The 16,285-nt window shown below is 43.4% G+C and overlaps 1 protein-coding gene across 5 annotated transcripts in view; it reads left to right on the plus strand.

Annotated features, from left to right (window-relative positions):
* The window catches only part of Sap130 (Sin3A-associated protein 130), a 111,685-nt gene that overhangs the window by 50,941 nt on the left and 44,459 nt on the right, over window positions 1–16,285 (plus strand). For all 5 annotated transcript variants that reach the window (XM_055076693.2, XM_050188281.3, XM_050188283.3 and 2 more), the window contains 4 exons: window positions 632–791; window positions 4,091–4,222; window positions 7,356–7,644; window positions 15,230–15,399. In XM_055076693.2, the coding sequence (XP_054932668.1) occupies window positions 632–791; window positions 4,091–4,222; window positions 7,356–7,644; window positions 15,230–15,399 (751 nt within the window). The remainder of the gene's footprint in view (window positions 1–631; window positions 792–4,090; window positions 4,223–7,355; window positions 7,645–15,229; window positions 15,400–16,285) is intronic.

A 16,285-nucleotide genomic window follows, 5' to 3' on the forward strand; every position in this document is an offset into this window, starting at 1 on the left:
GTGTCTAAGCCTATGTATAGCATTGGCAGAAATTTTCTGACAGCAGCATATTGGCAATGCCACTAGTCTTAGCTTAGTCCCTCAAAATAGACTGCCTGTATGTCTTGAACCCAACCGTGAGAGTTTGCCCACCCTTTTTTCTGCAAGAAACTGCTTTTTTTTTTTAGAGTGCTCCAACTCCTGTAAATATTTTACACCCCTACATATAGAAGCAATGCTCTATGTGGAACTTTCTTGTCCTTTTAATTACTCTTTTTTTACCTTTATTACTTTCGATTTGCGTGATGATGACTCTTGAACAGAACAGAGGTAATTGAAGACTTGAAGGCAAGGGTAATTTGGAGGTTGCAGGGGACATATACGTCGGCTGATGATAATGACTCCTCAACAGTGATTTAAATTGGACACTGGGACACTGTTCGCAGACATTTATGAAGTGTTTCAATTACTGGTCATGCCCTGCTATTCTTTAGGCTCAATTCATGAAATTTCTGCTTAGACATCAAGGCTTTTTCCACTCCCCCTATTGATGCATGTTATTGGTGCCAGGTGGAAAATAAGTTGTGATATTAATCGTATTGCGGTAGTTTGTGCAGATACCTGTCAACATCATTGTGAATGTCTTATGCAGGTGGTGGCAACAAGTCAGCCTGCATCACTTCATGGTTCCAGCCTGGCCAGTGGAGGCTCAGGCATTCACCCAATTTTCACAGTGGTGTCAGGCAAGAGTCCCCTGTCAGTGGCACCAGCATCCACAGTGCCAAGCATAGGACTACCCCAGAACAGGCTCGGTCAGTGGGCACTTTGTTTCTTGGGTTTCGCATCATGGAGTGAAACTTTGTTATAGGGACCCAATGTATAGTAAAAGCCTGCTTACAGGAAACATGCCATCCATAATGAAACTTCTTAATTGGATAGCTTTCTTTGGCTCTTTTGCCCATTTTCGATGCTGATACAAAGCTGCCATTGCAAAGCCTGCATGCTCTCATGCAGCTGAGCTGTAGGGCACGTCCGTCACCGAACCCTATCTTTGAGATGCACGTGCCGTTGCGCAAGAGCTTTGGCGGGGCCATCTGAAGGTTTGGATACTGTGGCGGAACGCTCAGAAAAGACAGCCTTCTTCTCCTGGCACCCTCTTCCTGTGTGGCTGCGGAAGAGGAGGATGGCAGTCGTTTTCACACCAGTGCTTGCGTTGCTGCAGACAACGCACATATGACGAGTCGGCTTACTTGTATGGCCACTTATATATTACTGCTACCATTGTGCTGGTTAATGGCTCTGTTCTGTAGGAAATTATGCAATCAAACGACAAATGCTACCTAAATCTTATTAGAACATATATATGCCTTGAAGTGCATCATTCCTTTAATAAAGTAAATAGCATAGAAGCATTGAGCTATTCGCTTACATTTGACAATCATCGTCGATGATTCCTACACATATTTAAACAAACTTATTCTTTTCTATTACACTGTCTATGGTGTAAGTCACGGGTTACTTTGTAGAACTTGTGAAGCAGGTTGACATGCAACGGCCTCTTCCACAAGACTTCTTGCGTAACGAATTTGAATGAAATCTTGCAGGATGATATACCTTCTTGTCATTAGAATACATTTTAAGTTTCATCATCCTGGCACAAACAGAAAACAAGTTATGGTCAATATTGAACAGTTGAGTGTGTCAGCTTAGGAAAACTATCATTTCAAAAATAATAAAGATCTAATAATTTTTGTTGAGTAGATACCTTCTAAGTGGTCTAAAATACAGGATAAGGGCAGCCACATTTCTTTCTTTTTTTTTCTGTGGCGAATGTGAAAATTTTGCCACTTGAAAACTAAGTTTGTTTCTTTGTTTCTTGTGTTGTCACCTTATGTCAAATATCTGATGTTTTCATTGTGTTAGAAGAAATGTAGAAACCTGAAGACTACATTATTTTGTTCCTGAGAAAATTTCACTGTAGAAACCACCTTGAAAGCAGCTCTTGGCAAAGCAGTTTGGAAACAATCATTTCTCTAAAAGCATTGCTTGGCCCAAAAGTGCAAATTTAGAAAAATCAGTTTAGAGATTGCAGGAAATGCTATTTTACGCCATGAAAAATAGCGATTATTCAAAGGCCCCTACTGCAAAAGTATGGCCCTCTTCTTCAACACGACACTGCTCAGCAGCAGTCACTTGAAGTTGTCTTCTCTTTTTTTCAGCTCTAGAGTCGTCAAGTTCCCTCGTCTGTGTTTGAGAAATGTTTCCCTTAGTTGTTTGCTGCACGTGCTTCAGCGTCTAACTCCACAATCCAGCTCCAGCTCGTTGAGTACCCTCTTGATGCCGCATGCACCCTCATTCAACTCTAGTGCTGCCGGCACTCCATCACAGCTGCAGTCTCCAGCGTCCTCAGGAATGCAAACTCTGTCGTCAAGCACCTCGGACGATGTGCAAAGAGATCTGGCTCCCTCTGCCTGTTGCATAGACACACTAACTATTTTGCAATGTCTCTACTGAAAGCTGGAAGGTGGATTCTTGCCACTAATGGCTTCTTGGCATCAACCAGCGCTTTATGCTGATTTTACTCTGAGTATTCACCGATTGCGATTCGATCAAAGTCCACCAATCTGAGTTTCAGTGTTAGGTTGCCAGTGAATCCAGATTTGCCATGATTGGAAACATGTCATTTTTTGCTGTATTTTTGCCAAGCAGTTTCAGGTTCGGTTTACCACTCAATCACGACTTGCCAAAGCCAGAAATGTTGTTTTTTCTGGCACTTTTTCTGCACATTATGCTGCAGCCTTGCTGAGTCTTTTCATGGGTAAAAAGCGCAAAGAACCATTTTTCAAACGAGGGCGCTCATTCTGCATTCAGTTTCTATCATGCTCTGCGGCGATTTGACAACAGCGTTCACAAGCACTTTTGACGACAAGTGCGCGCCACTGTCGCCTAAAAAAGTCCACTTCTTTCTTTTCTACAGTGCACATAGCAACTAAACTTGGTGAGAAGCTTCTTTATTAGTTGAGGCCAACATAACATAAATCGAAAAATATGTGTTTTTGCTGAAAATCGCAATTTTAGCTGCAAATCCCCTGTACGGACGTGCCTGTCCGTGGTGTAGCAACTCGCCACCGTCTTTGTACCACATCTCATGGGGATGCCAAAATAGACCGCCGAATTTAAATGCCTACTTAGTTAGGTATAATTTAACCAACACACTGGAGCAATGGGAGGCACAACTCGCCAGCTCAGATCCGAAGGTGCAGAAGTCTCTTCTTGGTCACGTTCGGCTAGCGGCAGAAGCCAGTGGAGCCCTGGGTTTGGGGCGCCACCCATCAAGCTCCTAATCCCCGATCCCCCTTTCCCCAGTTCAATAAAGTTATTCTCTCTCTCTCTCTCCCTGACGCACTTGAGCATTCGAAAAAAATAAAATTTTAACGGCCAACTTTGCTCTTCTGATGGTCGATACCCATTGTCGTTTTTGGCAATGTGGGTAATCCGGTAATAGCCCACTGCAACCAAGGATGGGCAAATGTATGCAGCCTAATGTAAGGGCTCGGGCTGAATGTCACTTTAGGTTTAACTATTTTTCCAACCTGCTGTTGTTGCTTAGTGGCTATGGTTTTGGGCTGCTAAGCACAAGGTCACGGGTTTGAATCCCAGCCACGGCAGCCGCATTTTGATGGGGGCAAAATGCAAAAACACCCGTGTACTTCGATTTAAATGCATGTTACAGAACCTCATGTGGTCCACATTTCCCGAGTCCCTTGCTACTGCATGCCTCATAATCAGATCGTGGTTTTGGCACGTAAAACCCCATAGTTATTTTTGAATTATTTTTACAGAGCGAAAGCCAGTAATGCATGATCTTGCCAGTGATGGTTTGCTCTTTTAGTGGTAGGCAAAAGGTTGCCGTACTGCGACTGCAATCATTGTTGTTCAAGCTGTTTACATCCCTTTCTTGTAATCCATTTTTAGGAAAACAGTAACTCGTAAGCCATACAAACTGGTTCCATTGTACTGTCTGGTCGTTGCCATACTTTTTCTCAAGTCACACATGTGGGAATGATGTAGGCTGATTCTTCCTGTTTCCTTTCTTATTTCAACTGTACAGCAAGCGCATCACGTCTCGTGACAACAGCATCTCCAGCAGTGCAGCCAACAAGTGTCCAAGTGGCGGGATCAGTGACTCGTCCAATAACAACGACTGTGGCCATTCAGCCACCTACTATGTCTGTGCCAACGGGTATGCGACTGCTTCCTTAGAAAAGCTGTAGAAGAACTTGAACAGAGTTCATTTTTTTAAAGCGCCAATATCACCAATGATAATATGCACCAGTAAATGTGCCAGCTCAACATAAATAGCTTTTCTGGCTAAAGTGCTTGCTCATTTTCTTTTAAACTTAGCACACAGCAAGCATATGGTGCTGGGCTTCGTTTAGCATCATGTTTAGGTACAGTACTTAACCTTTCTATGCAGAATAATTAAGGACTACATGTAACGTAAATGTAGGGATGTGTAAATAGCAATATTGGAGACTGAATCAAATCGAATTGAATATGAACAGCCATTTTCACTAGTATTGTACAACTATGTTCACATCCTAGTATCCACGTCAGTAAGTTTCTATCATAACATAGTACCCATGAAGAGTTGTTTACTTGAAGGGGAGGGATGAGGCACTTCAAAAAACGTTTTTAATTTATTACACAATTTGACCGAAATTTTCATGGTTAGTGCATCTTTGCCAGCTGATTTCAATAATGCAGTTTAATGCTTTAATGCAAAAATGCTTTTAATATGTTTACTAAAGGGCCGCAACAGTATATCTATCTCACTTTCAACCTAATATGTTTTATCACGCACAGTTGATGACTTCAAATGCAGTTAAGCGTCGATATAATGAAGTCAGTAAAATCGTCACTTTACATTTATATTGAAATTTTGTTACATTGAAATTCGATCTTTTTGTGCAAATAAGCACAGTGGCAGAGCGATTTTTTATACACAGGAGGGGCTGTAAAATTTTCTGAATTATCGGGCAATTGAAAAGAAAACTAATTTCAATGAAAAAGCTTTTATTTTATTGAATATGGGTGTCAGAGATAGGTACTCACCTGCTTCCCTCGTATCCCCTCCTCTAGCAAGCACTTGATCACGTTACCGTCCACTCACACCCCCTTGCGTGCAGAGATATGGTGTGTCACCCCACCATCCTTCTCAGCTAACCCTTGCACGCTTTCCATCGCATCCACTGCATATGATGTGTGGGGCGTGATAGGATCTTACTGGACATAAACTTTATACAGAACATGACGGCCAGAAGGTCTTGCGTTTAGTACTAATATCAGTACTCGTGTTTACCGCTGTTATTGCAGCCACACGAGCCAGGACCACAACAAAAACACTAAATCAGTTACTGAAGCAACGCACACTCGAAATACAGCACTACATGTGGGGTAGAATGCACCGATATGAATGTGTAATACGCTGTGCCAACACCACTTATTTGCCACTTATAAATCCTGAAATTGGGCGACGCATGCCATTTATTATTGCCTTGGTATTCCTTCGTGGCGGTAGTGAAATTTCATTATATTGAAATTGTGGATAAGATGTGTAAGATGTTAATAATGTCTAAGATGTGCAAGATGTTATGAAAAGTAAAATACTTCGTTAGAGTCGCTAACGGACTTTTTGGACACCAAAAATTCGGACTTGATGGACATTCTAGACTTCATAAATGCACCATCAGGGTTCCCATAGAGCTAATGCATTTTCGCGACCGATTTTTCAGATGAATTTAGGTGGCTAAGTTCCATTTTCCGGACTAAATCGCTCGTTCCGAGCCACGCTACCTGATCTTGGGAGCCGCCATGTTCGATTTTCCGCTGGCTTGCCTGGCTTAGCTTGGCTTAGCTTGGCTTCCAGTGGCCCGCTTTATAGCCTCCATGATTGTGAGGCGCATGCTCTGGTCTCAGAGGCCATGTCTGCTCTTCCTTGGCTGACAAAACGCTCCATGGGACAGCACTTTTTCTTGTTTCTTTCTTTTTTCGATCAGCACTACCGTCATAATCATATAATGCGAGATGCATTTCTATGTTTAAACTTTCAGCTGCTTTTTGTACGTGGTTTGTCTACAGAGCAGGTCTTTCTTGGAGATGTTGCACCTTTGTGTGTGTTTGTTCAGCTTCACATTTGTGTGATCGGCACTACCTCATGTGCCTTCAGGAGAACCAAGGGGTGTGAAAAAACGTGGCTCGTTTCATCAATCTCCATGGCGATCTTTGCCAGAGATCGCCAGTGTGGTGATGCTCTTGTCAGACTGTATACGAAGACAATTTCACTCTTGACAAATCCAAGCAAATCTTATCGCCTCCAAGTGTAGTATGAGGCAGGGCATTATTAGATTTTTTTATGGTCGCTCTAAGCCTAATAAATTTAATTTTGGGGGTTGAACGAGCTTTTCAGACTGTCCGAATTTTCCACTTTTTTTCATTCCCCGCGAGGTCTGCAGAATCTGTCGACGACTGTATATCAATAATTTCGTTGCATTGAAGTTCATTATATTGAAGTTTAACTGTATTCAAAGACTGTACAAGAAATAAATATTTGTGTTTACAAATAGTGACTAGAATTTGATTTGAAAACCGAATTGGATAGTACAATATTTAATTAATTATTTGAATGCTTCAAATATTTACGCATCATTATCTAAATTTTGTCTGTTATTCCCTGCAAGGGTGAAAATCGGCGTGCTTTCTTCTCTGCACCTTGTGTTTTGCCCTTGACAGAAGGTGTACTGAAATATAGTTGCTTTTGGGAGGGAAGAGGGGGGGGGGGCTCAAAATTTCTTCAAATATCGACATTTCTAATTTATTCTGTGCAAAACAGGCAGTGTTGCATCCAAACACAGTATTAAACAAGTTGCGCCAGAAAGTGGTACTTTTAAGTGAACATCGAGTGCGAAATGTGTGTAGGGGGAGCGTAGACAGAAGAGCCTTGCATTCAGATCTCTATCTTTATGCATTCTTTTCTTTTTCCACACAAACTTGGTACATAATCACCAATACTAAACAGCAGGTCACCATAAGCAGTGCCCTGAGATGTATGAAAAAGTTTTTTAAACATTAATATTTATGCTAGAATAAACTTGGGCTTGTTGGTGCATCTTTGATATAATGATAGTGTCCTGTGGTGTCATTTCTGCCTCTGTCCCCATTTTCATGTGTATGTGTCGTTTTTTTTAATTTGTTGAAGTTCTTTTGTTAGTTTCTCTGATTATTGGGCATTATCTTGGCGTGCACACTTGTAGGCGTTGCGCTGCAGAGGGGTGAGTAAATTGCAACATATCTAAAGGAGCTGTGCCCACGTGCAGTTTCAGTTGTCAAGACACGCCCTGAGGATGCCTCCAAAGACGACCGACGCTATGTGCCGGGGACCAAGGTGTTTGGGCCCACGTCTCTCGTGGGATCAGCAGCAGGCATGCATGCTGGTGCTGGCCTGGAGGCAGCAGCTACTGTGTCAGAGCCCACGGGAAACCTCTTTGTGACCGGCGCAGCAGCAAGGAACCTCACCACAACCATTTCTTCCGTGTCAAGCAACATCCCGACAACTGCGTCACCATTGCCTGCTACTGTTGTCATTTCCGACACCCGGACAGACAGGTAAATAAAATTTAGTTTCACATATAGAGGAAGAAGTAACCCAGGTGGCTCACGGGTTATCCTTAGAAGACTAACTTAGCTTCGCTTGAAGTGTGCTGCTGGCATGTTGAGAATGAGGTCGTTCTGTAGTTATTGTGCACCGCGGTTCTAAGACAATATGCTTGCACAACACACTACTGCATCTGTGCAATTTTTTGCAAAGCGCTTCAGAATACTGGACATGGAATCTTTACTGTGCAACATTTACTGTGCTGTACAGAATCTTTAAATGGTATTTTTTGTAGTTTCATGTTACATGAATGCTCCTCTCTCACGTACTCTGACGTTCATCTTCTGAACGGCAACCATTGGGATAGGGGAGAAGTCGGACCCTGTCGAGCTCGGCGATAGGGGCACCCCTCAGGGATCGGTCTTGTCGCCCCTGCTCTTCAATCTGACGCTCCTGCCCCTGCCCGATCTACTCAAGCAAATCGAAGGCATGGACCACGCGCTCTACGCCGACGATATTACGGTGTGGACGGCCCGAGCCGGGTCCGATGCCTGGACGGAGAAACTCTTGCTGCGGGCGGCAACGACCGTGCACGAGTATGCAAAGTCGTACGGACTGAGCTGCGCTCCCCAGAAATCAGAGCTGCTCATGATCCAACCGGGAAAATCCCAGAAGGAGCTGCCGCCGAATGTGATCATCACCATCAACGAAACGACCATCAAGCCAACACAGCAGATTAGGATTCTCGGCCTACTACTTTAGAGCGACGGGAAGGCACACGTCACCATCACAAAGATCAAGACTACAACCGAACAGATACTTGGTATAATTCAAAGGGTATCCAACAGAAACCGAGGCCTTAAAGAGGACGATGCCATCTTCCTGGTACGCGCGTTCGTCGTGTCGCAGGTTGCCTGTCCGCCCTGTATCTCCAGCTGGTGAAGGCGAATAGGGACACCCTAAACACTATGCTTCGTAAGGCAACGAAGCAAGCATTTAGCATGCCCATATACTCGTCCATGCAAAGACTGCTAGACATGGGCGCCCACAACACGATGGAGGAGCTCATCGAAGCCCACCTCTCTAATTAGAGAATCCGGCTCAGTCACACGGAACACAGACGAGCCGTCCTACGCAAGATAGGACGGCAGATTGAGCCAGCACCCATCAAGGCGGCCCTTCCGGAAGACTGGAAGACGACCATTCAGACAAAACCCCTTCCCCGGAACATGACACCAGGCAAGGCCGAAGAGAGGCGCACCGTGCGGGCCAAAGCCATAGCCCGGAAACTGGAAGAGAACTCAAAGGTCCTCTACGCGGACGCCTCGCTCCAAAAACACAGTGACCGTGCAGCGGTGGTGGTTATGTCAAAAGACAGGCTGATCGTCAGTGCGTCACTGAAGACAACAGACCCCGCAGTTGCCGAAGAAGCGTCCGTGGCCCTTGCACTCGCACAGCCGAGCGTGGACACCATAGTCACCAACTCAAAGGCAGCCTATGGAAGCTTCCGCAGGGGGGTAATCTCCTCCGCGGCCTGAGCCATTCTATCCAAGTGCAAGTCTCCGGGAAGAGCCATAGAGCTCGTGTGGGTCCGGGCTCACTTGCAGGTAGCAGGCAACACCATCGCCGACTACCATGCCCGAGAAATGTCAATCCGGGCCGAGCACGAGCCGGAAGAACTACCGAACCTGGTTACTAGCTTTGGGGGACATTACCCGGTTGTACAAAGAGGAAAGGTGCAGACTTCCAGAACCGCACCCCAAACTCACCAGGCAACAACAGACTTTCCTGCGTCGAGCGCAGGCGGGATCGCTTGCCCATCCCGTACTAATGAACTGCATGTACCCTGCGGAACACAATATGCTCTGTCCTTTTTGCAGAAGAAAAAAGGTCACCCTGCCGCAAGTCTTGGCAGAGTGCAAAGAACTCAAGACCCCTCCCCTTCCCACCAACACCCCCAATCCCCAACCCCTTGAGCGATGAGAGACCTTGTTATCCAGCCCCGCCCTACCGATTCAGCTCGCACTGACGGATAGGGGCCAGGAGCTGCTGGAAACATATGGGTCCCGTAACTAGGGAACCACCCCATCTAGTGCCTGTGTGCACCACCGATTTATTTCGGGCCCAGTAAATGTTGCTTCATCATTCAACACACAATTTTCCCCTCCTCCAAATGCTTGGCTCCCCCACATGATGCACACATGATGATGCAAGTCTGTGTCGCATTTGACCAGCTGTGATGAGAGATGGTGTGCATGTGCCAATGCTAGCGCCATTGGACAGTGTGGATAACTTGGGTTCTAGATGAAGATTAGCGAAAGTTTGTCACACGTTGTGCTTTTTTGACGGGCACACACTCACACAGTTTTCCTGAGTGCGCAGTTTGATTACGCTATGGATTTACATATTAGTGTAAGTGCTGGAACATTTGAGTCTTGCGAAATATTCTCGTGTGCACATTTTCAAGGCCTTGAACTATGTGTATAAAAATGCATCCAATTTTTAGCTCTTATAAGCTTGTTTCCTTTTTTATTGTTGTTCTTCATGAATGAAGAGTACATACATACCAACGCAAAATGTGTTTTTCTCACTTTACGGTCACCCTAGAAAAATTGCGGCAAATTTTTTTCGAAATAGGTCCCTAAGAAGAATTGCTTTCTGCAATTAAAAACAAAATCTACCCTGGGTGGTCGCATATGGCGAAAGAAATCTACCTTCAAAGGGTTAATGATGTGGGCTTTGTGGTCTTATTTTTGCTAGCCACTTTAATCTTCACTGATCCAAAATTGCAAGAGATAAGTTGTGTCTGCTTCAGAATTATTTTTGTATTGTCATCATTTATTGGCATAGCCTCCTAGTGACATACACTGCCCCGTTCATCTGATTTGAGTGCATATGCACTAAACTCTCACGTGTGCAGATATCTGTGCCAAAGGAGCTTGGCCTTGCATTACGTCATCCTTTATTACGCATGTATCTTGCTGCCTTGGCATCAATCCACATCAACTGTGTCTGAAGTTTTGGAGGCTACCACCCAAGCTGAGGGTATCTCTGGGTAGAAGCAGCCTGCCTGTTCAAGTTCTCTGGTAGAATTTGCATTAGAAGTAATAGGACTGCAGAAATTTCTTTCATTATCCAGGATTTTTAGTAAACTAGATGAAATGATCAAAGGGTGAATTGTGAAAACGCTCTTGTACTTATATTTAGGGGCACATTAAAAAACCCCAGGTGGTCAGAATTACTCCTGAGTCCACTACTATGGCATGCCTTATAATTATATTGTGGTTTTGGCAAATAAGGTCTCGGAATATAATTTTTTATTTAAATAAACAAAGCTTTACCTTATCATGCTTCGTGATATTCATGTGGTCAAATTTCTGTTTTAGTCTTTCTTACTGGGACTACTGCGTACACTAGCACAGTCATAACAGAGCAAAGCAAAAATTGGGCCAGAGGCTGCTCAAATGGCACAGCTATTTATTTATTTATTTATTTACAATACTGCCAGTCTCTACTGAGACCATAGCAGGTGGGCACTGTATATATGTATATATATATATATGTACATGAACAAAGAACACTGAAAACGTTTAGTATCAATACATGTATAACGTCAGTTTCGCACTTTAAACATAAACAATTTTCACTAAAAAATGTATACACCAAACACAAGTACATGCAAACTTTCAAAAAAGAAAAAAAAATGCCAATTGAGGTATTCTACGCTGCATACCCGACTACATACACAGGGCACAAGTACATGGTGGTTTGCACGATCAATAATAGCACTAGCAATTTTAACATGCTAAACAATTTTTTCAATTTTTAATTCAAACTGAGACAGTGATTCTGTGTTAGTGGTGAGAGGCGATAACATATTCCATTCACGGATGGCAACAGGAAAAAAGGAATATTTAAACACATTATTATTACATTTATATTCTACTAAGGTGTTTGTGTGTTTGTGCCTGGTAGGTCGTGTTTGTGAATAAGAAATGTAATTTGAAATGTCAATTTTGAAATAATCATGCAGAAGTTGATAAAGAAATTTCAAACGTGCCTGTTTCGCTCGTGCTTCGAGCGTAAGGAGCCCAGAAAGTGCTAGAAGGTTAGAGGGAGAGTCTTCACGTCTAAATTTGTTATGGATAAATCGAATGGCCTTCCTTTGTATTGTTTCTATTTTCTTTATGTTAGTTTGGGTATGAGGAAACCATACAGTGTTTCCGTATTCGAGGATCGGCCTAACGAATGTTTTGTATGCTAGGAGTTTTGTTGACAAGGGTGCGAGTTGAAGTGATCTGCGAAGGAAAAATAACTTTTGCATAGCAGATGAGGTAATGTGGTGAATATGCTCGTCCCACCTTAGGTCTGACGTTATTGTTAAGCCTAGATATTTATATTTTTGTACTTTAGTCAAAACTGTACCATTTATGGTGTAGCAAAAGTCTGAAGATTCTTTTTTCCTCGTTATAGTCATACATGCCGATTTTTTTACATTGATTACCATCTGCCAGTCTGAGCACCATTCTGTAATACTACTAAGTGATTTGTTAAGGGAGTAGTGATCTTGATCATTTTTAATTTCTCTATAAATGATACAGTCATCCGCGAATAACTTTATTTTACAGTCTATGTTAGTGGTTATATCATTAATATACACGAGAAATAACAAGGGCCCAAGCACGGAGCCCTGGGGTACTCCTGACGTAACTGATACTATGTCTGATGTTGTATGTTCGAAGATAACAAACTGACACCTATTAAACAAAAACCCACGAACCCAAGCAACAATTTCTGTGTCTCCGATAATGCTTTTTAGTTTATTTATTAGTTTGGTGTGACAAACACAATCAAACGCTTTAGAAAAATCAAGTAGGATTAGGTTCGTTTGGCCGTGATTGTCAATACCCAGCGCGAGATCGTGTATGACTTCTGTTAATTGAGTTATGGTCGATAAACCCCTGCGAAAGCCATGCTGGTTAGGGGACAGGATGCCTTCGTTTTCAAAAAGATAGCTAAATGTTTTAGAATTATATGTTCGAGTAGTTTGCATGCCGTACTTGTTAACGATATTGGTCTGAAATTTGATTCAACGGATTTATCTCCCGACTTGTAGATCGGAATAATTTTAGCTATTTTCCAATCTTTGGGTAGTTTTGATGTCGATAGGGATTTACGGAAAATAAGGCCGAGGTATCTGCTGCACCACTGTGCGTACCTTTTAAGAAATTGGTTGGGTATATTGTCCGGACCACATGCTTTTTTAGTGTCTAGGGCAAGAAGGTTAAGAACACCAGCGTCTGTGATAACGAGTGGGTCGATAGTGGAAACAGTCCGTGGAACTAAGTCCGGCATGACGCCATTATCGTTTGTGAAGATCGAACGAAAGAATTGGTTATATCTGTTGGCTTTATCCACTTTTTCACTTGACGAGATCTGAGTTGTGAGTGTGTTTTTTTGGCGAAAGTGGTTCCAGAATCTATGTGGATTGTTCTTTATGAAGCTGGGGAGTACAGTGTTGAAGTAATGGTGTTTCGCTTCTTTGGATTTCTGTTTGAAATTTTTTGCTGCAAGCGCTAGCCTAGGGGTCTTAGATAGAGTATTGCCTGTGGTCTTGCTAGCTTTGCGTAATCTTTTGAGTTGGCGTTTTGCATGTATTACTTCCCGAGTAATCCATGGGTTATTTTTCAACAGTTTTTTCGATTTAACAGGAATAAAATGTGTTACACAGTGGGACACTATGTCTTTAAAACGCATCCAGACAACATTTATATCAGTCAAAAGATCTGAGGCCAATGCCGGAAACTCTTGGAATTCGTGAGATAAATAGGTTTGTATGTGGGCGTCATCTGCTTTGTCGAAATTGATTATAGTTTGGGCTGCGGTTTCCACTGACATTTTGTAATCTAGTGGTAAGATACACATCGGAATATTGTGATCGGATATTTCTTCTATTACTTCTACCTTCACTTGTTCTAAGAGAAAGTTACTACTTAGTAAGATCAGATCAAGTATACTCCGAGACTCGTTTTGCACCCTTGTGGGGTATTCCACAATTTGGCGCAAGTTGAAATTTAACATCATATCGAGAAGGGCTTCTGAAGCCTTTGTTGTGTACTGCATGGTAGACCAGTTAAGGTCGGCAAGGTTAAAATCACCCATAAGAATAACACGACAATTTCGAGCATGTTGCTGCAAATATTCTTGTATGGCAATTATGCATTCGTGTCCACATACGGGGCTTCGATATAGGCAACCAACAACTATACTTGTGCCTTTAGTGTTAATCTTACAAAAGATTGCCTCAGCATCAGCTACCTCTGGAAGAAGGACCAGTGGGATTGATTTCTTTATTGCTAGCGCCACGCCTCCACCACGTGATTGCCTATCTTTGCGAACCAGTACGTAGTTTGGGGGAGTGACTTCATGACTTGAGACAGACAATGATAACCATGTTTCGGTGACTGCCACTATATCTGGTTCACGATCGAGCAATAAGTTTTCAAATGGCTGCACCTTATTTAAGATACTTCGAGCGTTGACGTTTAACAACATTATTTTTTCTTGTGCTGGTATTGGCGTGTTGCCGGGCGGTTTACTTCGTTTTTTCCTTTTTGCACGTTCGCGTTCTTTCTTTGCTCCATTTTGTCGTGCTTCTTTATTTCTACCCTGTCATTCGTTTCGTCATCCCAGATGAAAACACGGTTGTTAATGAATAGTTTGTTGTACGCTAACGACACCTTGTCTTTATTTTCGCGGTTTGCCTGTGCACTGTTCCAGAGTTTCTTTCGGGTCTCTCTAACTTTTCGCGAAAAATCTTCCCCTATTGAGAGGTCTGATTTCTTTAGTTTAAAGCAGTTTTTTAGTATGACACTTTTATCTCTTGCGTCTAGTAATTTAAATATCACTGGCCTCGTCTTGTTCGTTCCTCGTCTTCCTAAACGATGTATGCGCTCAATGGCCACAGGTTCGAGTTCAAGGATTTTTGTGATTATTTCCTCATTTACGGCCTCTTCTAGCGCTTCGCTTGTTTCTTCTTCCATTTCTGGTAGGCCATAAACAATTAAGTTTGACCTTCTGCTACGGTACCTGACCTTCTACGGTACGTGACCTTCTAGCATGCTTCGTGTGGGACCACTGTTGTGGAATGCTTCTAAGCACCATTTTTTACAGGGCTGCATAGGACACTGCTATGTGCACTCGTATGTTAGCTTATACCACACTTTGACCCCCTGCTTCACATAGCTCTCTCAGAGCTGGTCATAACTAGCAATGGAACCATATTCCTGACCTGTCTTTTGACTGCTGATTGACTAAATCAGCAGAAGTTGACATTACTAAGAAGACTTGTTGGAGGGCATGCTTACCATCATTGCCGTCTTCGTTTCTCATAGTCATCCAGTGTATTGGTTAGACACGCAGCACAAATCAAGTGCTAGTGCATCTGATTCACTTCATTATAGGGTAGTGCTAAGTGTTATGACACATATGTGAGAGAGAGCACAGTCTATTGCGATCAGTCAATACAGTGCCGGGCGCAAGTAAGTGAGCAAATTACAATAACCATCTTTTGACCAGTATTTATTACTTTTTCAGGCCAGCGCAGTTGCAGGGTGCGGCTGCAACACCATCATATGCAGTACCAGCGACGTACTTGTATGAGTCGTATCCGATCCAGGGTGCCACCATTACAATGCATCCATATGCAGCAGCTACCCCCGCAGGTGTCACACCTGTCTTTCCAGTGACGTCAGCGCGACCCAGTCGTGAGTCCTTTTGCATTTGTTCTCCATTTGTAAATCCTCGGCCATAAGCCATGTCGTGCTGAATGTGTCAGCTGTCGTCAAGCTAAGCAGCCATGTGCTTGGTTGCAATATGGCCGAGTGGGAACCAACCTGGGAATGCTGAGAGCTGATGGCTCCCCCTATGGCGTGGAATAGTTTCGATTGCAGTGTCTACAGCAGCAAAGGTTCCCCTCTCCCAACCCTCAGCCTTAATTATGACGTGCACATTGTGTGGTGTTAAATAGATACAGCAGCACCAGGCCAAGCGTACATTCCAAATGTTCCGTGTAGTTATACTTTTTTGTGACCCTGATAACCCCTTCATTCTTTGAGCTGCATCGCGAGCCTGATCTCTTCATTCTGCCACATCTCTATTTGTGTTGCCAGCTTCTGAGAAGTTACCTGCAGCCACTTGCAATGCGTCTGCTAGAGGTGTTAAAGCAGCTTGTGACGTCACGAAGCAGCTGCTACCAAGGGCATCACTTACACAGCCAGAGAAAGGGTGCTCAGGTCTTCATGGCAGTTTGCGAGATCACTGTAGTGTGTCGAGTTGTAACACTTAGTCTCCATATTGTCAAACATCTCTGTAGGGTCCTTTGAACATGTAGCTGTGTGGAGAAGAGTACCAGCCATGGCTTGCTCTCCTAACCAGCTTGCCAACTACCTGAAGCAAAATCTGCATCTGGCACAGGATGCTCATGGCCGGACGTACAAAGAAGAGGACTTGCAGAAAAAAAATTGCCTTCTCTCAGTACTACATGGCGCGTTTGACTTCGGAAATGCTTGAAGGCACGTGATGGTGCATCTCTCACATTGGTGATGGAAGTGTGGCTATCGTAACTGACAATTTCTGCTGCACCGCCAATTT

Source organism: Dermacentor andersoni, chromosome 2 (genome assembly GCF_023375885.2).
Source record: "Dermacentor andersoni chromosome 2, qqDerAnde1_hic_scaffold, whole genome shotgun sequence".
NCBI lineage: Eukaryota > Metazoa > Arthropoda > Arachnida > Ixodida > Ixodidae > Dermacentor > Dermacentor andersoni.